This window comes from Podarcis erhardii, assembly GCF_964252035.2.
Source record: "Podarcis erhardii genome assembly, chromosome: 1".
NCBI classification, from domain to species: domain Eukaryota; kingdom Metazoa; phylum Chordata; class Lepidosauria; order Squamata; family Lacertidae; genus Podarcis; species Podarcis erhardii.
In genome coordinates, this window is record NC_138497.1 from 3476933 (window position 1) to 3488852 (window position 11920).

General features: G+C 44.6%; 1 protein-coding gene across 2 annotated transcripts; it reads left to right on the forward strand.

Moving 5' to 3' along the window:
* Window positions 1–3141: 3141 nt before the first annotated feature.
* Window positions 3142–7825, forward strand: ARF6 (ARF GTPase 6). Of its 2 annotated transcripts, none has more exons than XM_081854410.1 (2): window positions 3142–3164; window positions 3863–7825. In XM_081854410.1, exon 2 carries the CDS (start codon window positions 4328–4330, stop codon window positions 4853–4855), a length of 528 nt encoding a protein of 175 aa, XP_081710536.1. In that variant the 5' UTR covers window positions 3142–3164; window positions 3863–4327; the 3' UTR covers window positions 4856–7825. The 2 variants fall into 2 exon arrangements, with proteins under 2 accessions (XP_081710536.1, XP_081710535.1); XM_081854409.1 differs by lacking the exon at window positions 3142–3164 and adding an exon at window positions 3563–3742.
* Window positions 7826–11920: the final 4095 nt, after the last annotated feature.

Sequence of the window (11920 nt, forward strand, 5' to 3'; positions counted from 1 at the left end):
AATACTGTATTCTCAAATGAATAAATAACTTTCTGACAGTAGGAGCTGTTTGACAGTGGAACGGGCTTCCTCATGAGGTTGTGGACTGTCTTTCATTGGAGGCTTTTAAGCAGAGGTCGGATAGCCATAATAATAATAATAATAATAATAATAATTTATTAATTTATTATTTATACCCCGCCCATCTGGCTGGGCCTCCCCAGCCACTCTGGGCAGCTTCCATAGAAACCAAAAATACAGTAAAATATCACACGTTAAAAACTTCCCTGAACAGGGCTGCCTTCAGATGTCTTCTGAATGTCAGGTAGTTGTTTATCGCTTTGACATCTGCTGGAAGGGCATTCCACAGGGCGGGCGCCACTACCGAGAAGGCCCTCTGCCTGGTTCCCTGTAGCTTTGCTTCTCGCAATGAGGGAACCGCCAGAAGGCCCTCGGCACTGGACCTCAGCGTCCGGGCAGAATGATGGGGGTGGAGATGCTCCTTCAGATATACTGGACCGAGGCCGTTTAGGGCTTTAAAGGTCAGCACCGACACTTTGAATTGTGCTCGGAAACGTACTGGGAGCCATCTGTCATAGATGCTTTAGTTGAGTTTCCTGCATCACAGGGGATTGGACCAGAAGACCCATGGGTCCCTTGCAGCTCTACACTTCTCTGATTCTATGAAACCACAGGTGGGAAGATGGCTCTTGTGGTCGAATCCTGATTGCTGGTTTCCCACAAGCATCAGGTTGGCCACTGTGAGAACAGGATGCTGGACTAGATGGGCCATTAGCCTCATCCAGGAGGCTCCTCTCACATTCTTAAAATAATGAGAAATACTATTTTTTCTGTTCAGAAATCCCACCTACATGGGTTGTGTCTCCCCAAACTGCTTAGATGCCCACAGCTGATCCCCAGGACACCACCACAGTCCTGCCTATATCATGATGGTTAGAGACTGTGTGTAAATGACCTGCTGTGAGAATAGGCAGAACATAAGAAAAAGCCTGGCAGGATCAGGCCAAAGTGAGGCCATTGTTGGGAGACAATGGAGGAGTGCGCCTTTGGGGGTGAAGTCAAACTGTTGGAAGGTTGCAGCGTCTGATGTGGCTGTAGAGACCGATATAGGAGAGACATGTTTTGTTGCAGCTGAGGCAGATGAAGGTGTCTGGTTGTGCCGCTACGGATGGACCACCATGGCATTTCTTCTCTCTGCCTTCCTCCAAGCAGTCCTTCCTCCTCTGGTCATTACTGTGGATGCAGGACCTGGCTATCCATCTACAGGTATTGCGGCCATCTGCAAGGGATTCCCACACAGCGGGGTTGATATTGTCAGCCATCATGTCTTATAATTCAGAGTTGGATCTGGTCCCTGAAGCCAGCTCCCCATACTGCACATCCTTGGGGATCCTGCCATCTTCCCTTTTGTGGACATGACCAAGCCAGTGTAGACACTGCTGGGAATGTGGGCTTGGGAGAACATATCTTTGAGACACCGTCCTGCTGTGCATCGCTCCCGACAGTTGTAAGTTGCCCTCAGCTCACTTCCATAAAGCAGCTTGCTCAACACACAGGCCTGGTGGACCTTCATCTAGGCATCATAATGTTGCAGGATGAGCACTTTGGGTTAACCATGTTCTCTCCTTTTTGTTATTTTATATTTTGTGTTCTGCACATAGCTGTCAACTTTCAGATTTGAAAATGTTGGTACTAAAGGGTTAAGAGGTAACAAGTCGCTCTAATCACTGAGCAGCTGAAAGTCATTAAGCATCCAGGAATGTGAGTTGGTTCGTATAAATAGTCAGTTCACCCGTGTTTCTCTCTCTTCTTCCCCCCTTGACCTGACTCGCAGACTCAGTTTGTGGCCGTGGGCGTGTTTGCTGATATGAGTTAAGTTTAGAGTAAAGTTTTCTTTATACCGGAGATAAAAGCATGTGTGCTTTATCGCCAGGGGGTTTTTTTTGCTTTTGTGAATAAAGTTTTTCCCTGAGTTCCAAAGTGCTTGCTCCAGGATTCTTCATTTATAAAAGGTACTGACTCTCCTGCCTCCTTCAGCTGCTGCACGAAATTCTCTGCTGAGATAAGACTTATGGCGTTGGAAGCGCACTGGATGTTTACTTAACATTAAACTAATCAAAGTTTAATGGACAGAAAATAAGGGATCAATAGCCTCAAAAAATGAGGGATCAGCATCCTCACCTGTCCCAGGGACAGTCTACGGGGTATCTAACAATCCGGGATAGCCGCAGGAAGCAGCGGGAAACGGCGCTGGAATAAGGGAATTTACAGCAAAAAAAGGGAAGGTTGACAGCTATGGTTCTGTACGTTCTTACAATTTGGAGTTGCTCTGAGACATTTTATGTAGCAAGCAATGAATGCAATAAATGTTAAGTCCTTTTTATCATATTATATTATGATGGGGTGGCGCTGTGGGTTAAACCACAGAGTCTTGGACTTGCCAATCAGAAGGTCGGTGGTTCAAATCCCCATGACAGGGTGAGCTCCCGCTGCTCAGTCCCTGCTCCTCCCAACCTAGCAGTTCGAAAGCACGTCAAAGTAGATAAGTAGGTACCGCTCCAGCGGGAAGGTAAACGGCGTTTCCGTGCGCTGCTCTGGTTCGCCAAAAGCGGCTTAGTCATGCTGGCCCCATGACCCGGAAGCTGTACGCTGGCTCCCTCGGCCAGTAAAGCGAGATGAGCGTCGCAACCCCAGAGTCGTCTGCGACTGGACATAACGGTCAGAGGTCCCTTTACCTTTATTATGATGAGCCTTACAAGAGCTGAGACTTGGGGCGAGAAGGAGGTGAAAAAGTCCCCTGAGGTCTTTTAAGAAATTGGACAGGACAGATAAGCTTTGCATGAGATCAGCTGCAATTCAGGAGGGGGCGTGGTCTGCATTCCCCTTCCCTTCAGGCAAGGGAGCGCTTAACAAGAGGCCGCAATCATGTCAATTATTGCTGTTTTATCTCGGCTCCCATCCACGTGCGTGGCCCTTTAAGGAGACGCGAGGCCGAGTCGCGCAGCAACTGACGTAGATCGCGCGTTCTCGGCTCATGAGGATGACACGCTGCGCGTGCGCAGTTCCGTCCCTGAGACGGTTTCTCCGGATCATGCGCAGTAGAGAGAGGCCACGTTAGGTGAGAAGGCCACCACGCTTGCGCGGTCCTTGGCCGGGCACCTGAGGTAAATTCTCCTCGTGGGGGTTTCTCTTCCGGGACTGGCGACTGGAAATGCGGCTGCGCGAAGTGGAACCGCGCATGCGCATATGCCCGTTCGAGAGAGGAGAGAACCTGAGGTGTTATTTCCCCCTCTCTTTCTGTCTCGGCACTCGGGGAAGGAAAAAAAGGCGCGGCGCTTAAACGCCGAGCCTAATGGTGGAAGGAACAGAACTGCCCGTCGAGGCTCCCTGTGAAGGGAGCGGGCGACCCACTGGGCATGCGCAAAGGCTCCCTTTTTCCCGCCCAAACTTTGCGCGTGCGCATTCCGGGTTTAAACTGCGCGCGCGTGCGCGCTTCCCCGCCCTCTCGCCCCTCCCCCCCGTCTTATAGGCGGGGCCGCGTCCCTTTCGGTCGGGCGAGGGAGCGAGCGAGCTGCGCGCATGCGCGTCGCCGCCGGCCGCCTCGAGCCAGCGAAGCCAGGAAAGGGAGTTTGTGAGGGAAGAAGCAGCTGGGCAGGCGGGCCCCTTCTCCCACCCGGAAAGGCCGGCCGGCCGGCGGACGGCCCAGCTCGCTGGCGCTGAGGGAGAGCCGGCGCCTCCTGAGGTAAGTGCGGGCGGCAACGGCGGCGGCGGCTTCCCTTCTCCCTCCCCCTCACGCCGCCCCTGACGGAGCCTCCGACTGACTCTCCTCCTCCTCCTCTCCCCCCTTCTCTTTTCTCCTCAGAGCTCCGAAGCGTCGCCCGGGGGAGCCCAGCAGAGCGCGGGGAGGCTCCCGGGCCTGCTCTGACTGACGGGCGAGGAGACCTCGCGAGCCCCGCCCCCTCGCGCGCCAAGCCCCGCCCCTCGCGCGCGAGGCCACGCCCCCTCTCCCTCTCAAGTCAAGCATCTCCCCCCCCCCCTTATTCCTTCTCTTGGTGCATATAAGTGGGGGCTGCACTATTCCTCTTCTTCCCTCCTCCCCCAAAGCCCCTTCCTCAAGTTCTTGGGCCCCATAGAGACCAGTAAACCACTGGTCTTTCCCCTGTCCAGGTGTGGGGCCCCCCCTAACCACCACCACCCGTGTGGATTACTTGGTGGGTGCAGCAACAGCCCTTCCCTCCTCTTCTTCTTCTTCTCCTCCCCTCCACCCCCCAACTCTCTGCCCCCCTCCCCCCCCCCCGTGGATGCCTGCCTCCCCCCAGCCGCCATCATGGGCAAGGTGCTGTCGAAGATCTTTGGCAACAAGGAGATGCGGATCCTGATGCTGGGCCTGGACGCGGCGGGCAAGACCACCATCCTCTACAAACTGAAGCTGGGCCAGGCGGTCACCACCATCCCCACCGTGGGCTTCAACGTGGAGACCGTGACTTACAAAAACGTCAAGTTTAACGTGTGGGACGTCGGGGGCCAGGATAAGATCCGGCCGCTGTGGCGGCACTACTACACGGGCACCCAGGGCCTGATCTTTGTGGTGGACTGCGCTGACCGGGACCGCATAGACGAGGCCCGGCAGGAGCTGCACCGCATCATCAATGACCGAGAGATGCGGGATGCCATCATCCTTATCTTTGCCAACAAGCAGGACCTTCCTGACGCCATGAAGCCGCACGAGATCCAAGAGAAACTAGGCCTGACCCGAATCAGGGATAGGAATTGGTATGTTCAGCCGTCCTGTGCCACCTCGGGAGACGGACTCTACGAAGGGCTGACATGGTTAACATCTAACTATAAATCCTAATGATCATTAAAAAATAAAAAAGACAAACTATTACTAGTCTTCAAGAGAGTTTAGCGGGGAAAGAAATACTTGCTTCCCGAGAAAGAATGATCCTCCATACTAAAATGTTCTGAAATTAAGCATCCATAGGATTACAATGATTGCTCACCTCTTCGCCAGTTACCACCCTTTTCTTCCACATACTTGACTGGATCCCCAGTTTAATACAATTCTTGCTTGGTGTTAAGATGCTCTAATCTTCAACTGTGAATGAACACAAGCACTAGTTTATATGGCAAGCTTCCAGCGACATAGGGGGGGAGGGGGGAAGGAGACACATAGCTTTGCAAAGCAACTTTTCTCATACTATGAGAGCCCTTGGTTATGATGATTTGACTTCATTTGTTTGAGTCTTGGGGCTAAGGCATCACCTTTTTAAATGTATGCTTTCTGATTTAGTTCCCCCTGACCCCCCCCTCCATTATCATCTGCTGTAGATTTGCTTCCTTTTGCAACCATGCAGAATATGTTGATAGGTCTCCTGTTATCTAGTAAACTGAAAACCATTGCTTATGAACAAACTGCAGTCTGTCCTCTTTATGGTGAGAGCTTACCTGTAACTAGAAACTAAAATTTTCATCGCCTTTATCTGGACTTTTGACAAATCAGAAGGGTAGCATTTAGAATAAATGTATGGTTGCTTACTGGGCCCAATGATGGCCGGGTAATTCAAGAACCACTTCAAAATGTTAGCTGCAGGAGGTTATGAACCAAATATAATGCATGATTAAGGATGCAAATAAGTTTCCATTCTAAATAGCAACCGTATGCAGGATGAAACGAGACTAGTGTCAAACCACAGTTCCTGTACTTTGCATTGTAAAGTTAATTTTGCTGCTGCAATATTAAGTAGCTGCATTACTTTCCAGTTTCAGTGCAAATATGCTTTCATTCCATAAAGTACAGCAATAATTCGTAAGAATAATGTGTGATGTACACATTACTTTAAAAAAAATCATAAACTTGTAGTCAAAACTTGAATGTTAAAAACTCTTCCTGTCTTAATAATTGAGACAAAGGTGGCAGTATCATCACAATTGGTCTAAAAGCTTCTAAAAACTTAAGTAGATTATTTGTAGACCTTTTAGCTTGGCTTCTAAGATGCATCTTTATTAACTTGAGGGGGTGGGGGGTAGCCTGCATCTGCATCTATACTATGATTTGAATAAGTCACTCTTAAGAATTTATTGAGATGTACTAATATGAAGGAAGGATGTGGCAATTTGGTTTTGCAGATACTACTAATTAAATGGAACAAATGAGTGTCTTTGGAAGTTGCTTCCCTTTCATCAGTTACAAAACCATACTGAATTCACGCAGGCAGTGACAGACAAATTCTAGGCTTCTGTTCTGGTAGTACCTTTATTTGATCTGCTTTGGATGTATAAAGCCCTTTGGAAGGGTAGCAATGATTCAGGTGGAGAGTGAGCAAACGACTATGAATGTAAACTTCCACGTTCTGTTCTTCAAGGGCAAGCATCTCATTTGTCATATCGCAGCTTTCAAATGTCTGATTACTTGTATGGGGGAAAATGATTGTGAATTCAGGTTAGCATAAAAAAAAATGGTTTCAATCAAGTATTAATACTAGGTGCAAAAAAATGTAAAGCAGCCGGTTCCTATTCAGCCTTAAGGATTAATTTCAGATTTCCTCAAGGAGTAAAACTCATCTGAGGAATTTTAGGAATGTATTGCTACAAAACCAGAAGAAAATTGCTTTTGTTAAAGGGTATGAGTTTGAAATAAAATTGGGGCATTACACTACACTTCTTCAGTGTTGATTTTGCTACTTAAATTGTGGACTCTAGAGCTTGTACCAAAGATGTTTGAGGGGGATAAAGTAATGAGAAATTAATTTCGTAGAACTGAATGCTTAGCATCATTAACAGAAAAAAACTTGAGCTCTGATCCTAATAAACTTACATCATAGTTATTTGGATTTTTTACTTCCTCCAAATTGGATGTGGATTATTCACATAAAATAATTTTTAGGATCAGAACAAAAATTAATTTTCATCGGAAAAACAGCAGCTGTTCACAAAAAGTTCTACTAAAGCAACAAATTTGTGAGAGAATCGAACAAAAATGCTACATTCTGGTTGCAATAAAAATAAATTTGGAATCTTTCTTCCTGGCAGCATTGGCAAGAATGGTAATGCAAACAAAAAGTCCACAAAACAGTTAAGTGTAGTCTTCTGGAATAACTAAAGCCAAGCACAAAGTAGTTGCCTAAACTGGAAAACTTGAAGATCTGTTACTAGTTCTCAAACTTTCATATAAATCTTAACTGCAGTAAAAACATGGGTGGTTTTACCTTTGGTGAAGGGTTTATTGTATCTTTTCTCTCACCAAGACAGAATCAAATTGTCATATAACTTATACATTAATTTGAAATCGTTACTTGGTATGTCAATTTTGTTCCTCCAAGTATGCCAGTTTTGTAGGTAAAAAAAGATAAATATTAATTCTGGTTTTGTTTTCCCCTTTAAATTGCCAGTCTTTGGTGGGAAACATGAAGTTGAAAAATGTGTGACAAATGCATCAAATAACTTTTGATACTGAACAAAAATTAGTAAAGTTTCATTTTAAGTGTCTCAAAGAAACAACGTTTTGTGTTCTCTCTGGCTCAAAGGTAGCCATAAAAATTGATGACTTTAGAGATTTATCTGCAGCTTGCAAGATAAAATGCAATCTTAGAATTCAACTTCTTTGGGGGGAAAAGGTTCAGTACATCCATCTTCTGTGTTCATGTGACTCTATAAAGTGCAACTGAATCCGTTTTTGAATGGCGTTAACTTTGTCTGATAAGTGAATGAGTCTGTAGACTGTGATCTCCCTGAATAAAGTAAACAGGATTTTTTGTGTTCGCAATATGGTTGTAGTGTTGGTAAAAGAACTAATAAGCAGAAAATAAAGCAATTATAAAGTGCAGTTCTCCTGTTATGTTTGAATGTGGGAGAAATAAGTATATTTGAATACTTGTGTGTGTCATAGTCTTTGGCAGGTGTTAAAAAGTTTGCCTGCGGGGTGGACTTTTAGGGGTGAGGAGAGGTTTTTTGGGGGGGGGTTTAACTAAGTGAAATGTAACTTTATCTGGTGTTGAAAAGTCAAAAGAATATCTGATCCACATGTTTTCCTCAAGGATGATGATGTATTAAACAAAGACAGCTATGTAGGACATTTGTGCTGCTTTAAGGAAACACGCAGCCAACAGGAAAAGGACTGATTGTCAAGAAAGGATAAGAGCAGTCCCAAAGAGATCAGTACTGGAAGATACTGCATGGAAGGAAGAGAAGCCTTAGAAAATCAATGAGTGCTTTAGAAAGAAAAGTTAGAGATGAGAGAGTGGTTTAAAACGTGTGACAAATCTCAAATAAGTGAAAAGCACAAGAGGATTTCAGGATGGAGAGTGCAGTAACTGAGAGGAGGACGTAAAACAGGGTTGGGGAATCTGTGGCCTTCTAGATGCTTCTGGACTACAACACTTGGCCGCCCTGACCATTGGACATGCTGGTTGACCCTGTACTATGGCTCCAACATTAGTACAGCAGTTGTCTCCAAGGCTGGAGTGAAGACAACACTGATTAAAGAAGTCTTTGGATGCTCTGTGCATACTAGTAAGCAAGCCTTGCTAGCTATATTCATACATGATAGTAAGCCATACCACGCGCAAATGAATTGCACCCAGTTTGTTCCAACTGGCTTCCTTTGGAAGAAAACAAATCACAATCTCTGGTTTATCAGTGCAGATTGTTCCTGCAGACCTTCCTTTCCTTCCAGGCCTTTTAAGCATCTATTTGATATGTTTAAGTGATGTTTTAGCATCTAATTTTAGTTTGTTTAATCTGATTAGTGATGTAGTTTTTAGATGGCATGGTTGGTTCCCCCACCCCTAGTTTTATATTATTGTTCTGGTTTGATTTTTTGAAAACTACAGTTTACGTGTTCTATTATGAACTGTTTGTATTTTGGTGTGTGCGTTTCTTATTTTGCGGTATGTTGCCTAGCAGCTTATCACATGAGGCGACTAATAAATACAGTCAGTAATAACCAGGGGTCATAGTTTTGTTTTTGCTCCTACAAACGGTGATCAATAAGCCAAGAACAAACTTTGGCCACAGATCAGTCTGTTGAGACTGATGATCCTTGGTTTAGACTAAACTGGAGGTTGTGGTTTGTTGGAGCAAATCATGGGTTCGTGGTTTACCATGGCGTGCAAACTAAACTGCTGTGTTCAGTTGGTTTCATAAGTTAATGTTCCTATGATGGGTGGAGTTCAGAAAGATGAATACATTAGTTCTGTGACAGCTGTGAGCTGAGAGAAGAGAGTGGGAGAGCCAGATACATGGATTGAGGTTTTAGGTAAGATTGGAGAGTTGTAATGAGATCTAATTCAGGTCTGACAGGTATGCTCTAACCCTAAGGTGGGGAATCTTTTCATTATCTCCCCACCCCTGTTGGGCCAAATTTGACAGGTAGGCCGTCAGGCCACCCACCTGTCAATCACCTGACATAATGACATGGGTGATGCTGCACTTTGAAGCCCTGGTTGTCGGAATGTCAAAGTTCAGCATGATCTGTGTGAAAGGCTTTTGCTAGCGGGCAGTTTTATGGAGGCTCAAAGAGCAACGGAGAGCGATTTGAAAGTTCTTTGCAGCTCTCAAAATGCGGGGCCCCATTGCAAATATAGTATTCAGATGTATCATATTTTTCTCCCTCCATCAACACTTGTTAGTTAAAATAGTCTAAATCAGTTGCATATATATGACTAAATTATCTGACTTTCAGTAGGGGACTCTGATTCACTTACTAAGTTTAAAGTTTTGGGTCCCCACCCTCACCCCTCTGTGCATGGAATTCGAGTTAAAGTTCGAAGGATATGCACAACATCTAATTTTGGTGTTCAAAAACCTACTTCAAGAGTGAATGACTTCTGTGTTGTCTTTTCAAAGTTAATGGTGTGGTGGTGCCAGGGATAAATCTATTAAAATGGAGAGATTACTGTCATTTCTGAATTACGGTGCTTTGCATGTAATTTAAGTTTTATTTTGTGACAGGCCAAATTTAAATAACAGATGGTTCATTCCACACAAAATCACCTGATTTTAATACTCTACCGTGCTCTCACGTCTCAGATTTTTGTTCAAAAATTTTGTGTGTGTACATACCTATGAGATAACCTCAATTTAATTTTTTAAGATTTTTTTGCTCCAAAAGTGGGACTGAAATAACTCACGTATTCATGGGAATAGTTAAAATTGTACCCTCTTATGTTACAATGTCATCTGATGTTCTTGATACATTATTTGGGCTACTGCAATGCACTGTACGTGGGGCTACCTTTGAAGGTGACCTGGAAACTACAATTAATCCAGAATGTGGCAGAGACCATATAACACCGGTCCTGAAAGACCTGCATTGGCTCCCAGTACGTTTTCAAGCACAACTCAAAGTGTTGGTGCTGACCTTTAAAGCCCTAAACGGCCTCGGCCCAGTATACTTGAAGGAGCATCTCCACCCCCATCATTCAGCCCGAACATGGAGGTCCAGCGCTGAGGGCCTTCTGGCAGTTCCCTTACTGAAAGAAGTGAAAAAACTTACTTTTAAAATATTTTATAACCACAAAAAAACACACTTCTTTTAAAACATAACAAATTCATAGTTAGCCCATTCTACAAAAAAAGTATGATGCATGTTGTGGTTTGCACGCTATGGCTTATCGAACCTAACAAGGTAGAAAATGACTAAAATTCACTTTGAATGGTCGGTGACCCTTTTCTGTGGCACTTAATACCATTTTTATACCTTATTTTGAAAGCCACAAGAATTAGCTTTATTTTCATACCAAAATAAGCCCAATTGGTTGAAAAATAAGCGGAACAGGAGGTTTTTTCTAAACTGACGCAGAAATTGCATTAGCCTAAATCGTGCAAAAATCGAGATTTAAGAAAATTTCTCCTGACCCCTATTTTGGACCAAAAATATCTTTAAAAATTAATTTGAGGTTATCTCATAGGTATGCACACACACACAAATTTTGAACAAAATCAGACTCGAGAGCACATAACACCAGGTGATTTGGCGTGGAATGACCCAGATGCAGTAAAGCTTATGTCAGAAGACTTAAAGTAATGTTGTTGGTAGTCTAGGTGCCTTATTGGTTTTAAATGTGGGAATTTCTTTTGCATGGAAGCTTTTGAAATCTGTTTAAATTGCTGCTCCAAACAGTTTTGGCTTTTAACTCGTGTTTATGGCTTTATTACAACATTTACATGACCTATGTACAGTCATACCTCGGCTTGAAGTAGCTTCGGGTTGAGCATTTCTGGGTTGCACTCCGCGGCGACCTGGAAGTAACGGAACGCATTACTTCTGGGTTTTGCCGCATGCTCAGATGCTCAAAATGCTGTCACGCACATGCGCTGAAGCAGCAAATTGCGACGCGCAGACGTGGGTTGCGTTCGCTTCAGGATGCGAACGGGGCTTCAGATTGGATCCCGTTCGCATCCAGAGGTACCACTGTATATGTGAGAGACCAGGATTCAAAATTACAGTGGCTTCATAACATGTGCCAGTAACTTAAAATTAATTTTAAAACTGTCAGCCTTCCAAGGCGAGTTCACATAGGCCAATAGCCTAATTATAGACAAAATAAAAAAGGATAGATTCCCAGGCCCAGATGCATCCACCCAAGAATTCTAAAAGATATCAGATGTGAAATTTGTGGTCTTCTAACAAAAATATGTAAGTTGCTCAGTTCTTTCTTTATACCAGAGGACTTGAAAATAGGCAATGTAACACCAGTTTTCAAAAATTGTGTGTGTGTGTGTAATCCAGAAAATTATGGACCAGTTAGTTTAACACCTGTCCCAGGAAAACTGGTAGAAAGTATTAAAGATAAAATAACCGAACATATAGAAGAACAAGACTTGCTGGAGCAGAACCAGCATGGCTTCTGCCAGGGCAAGTGTATCATGAACCTATGGGAGTTTTTTGAGAGTGTCCACAAGCATATAGATAGAGCTG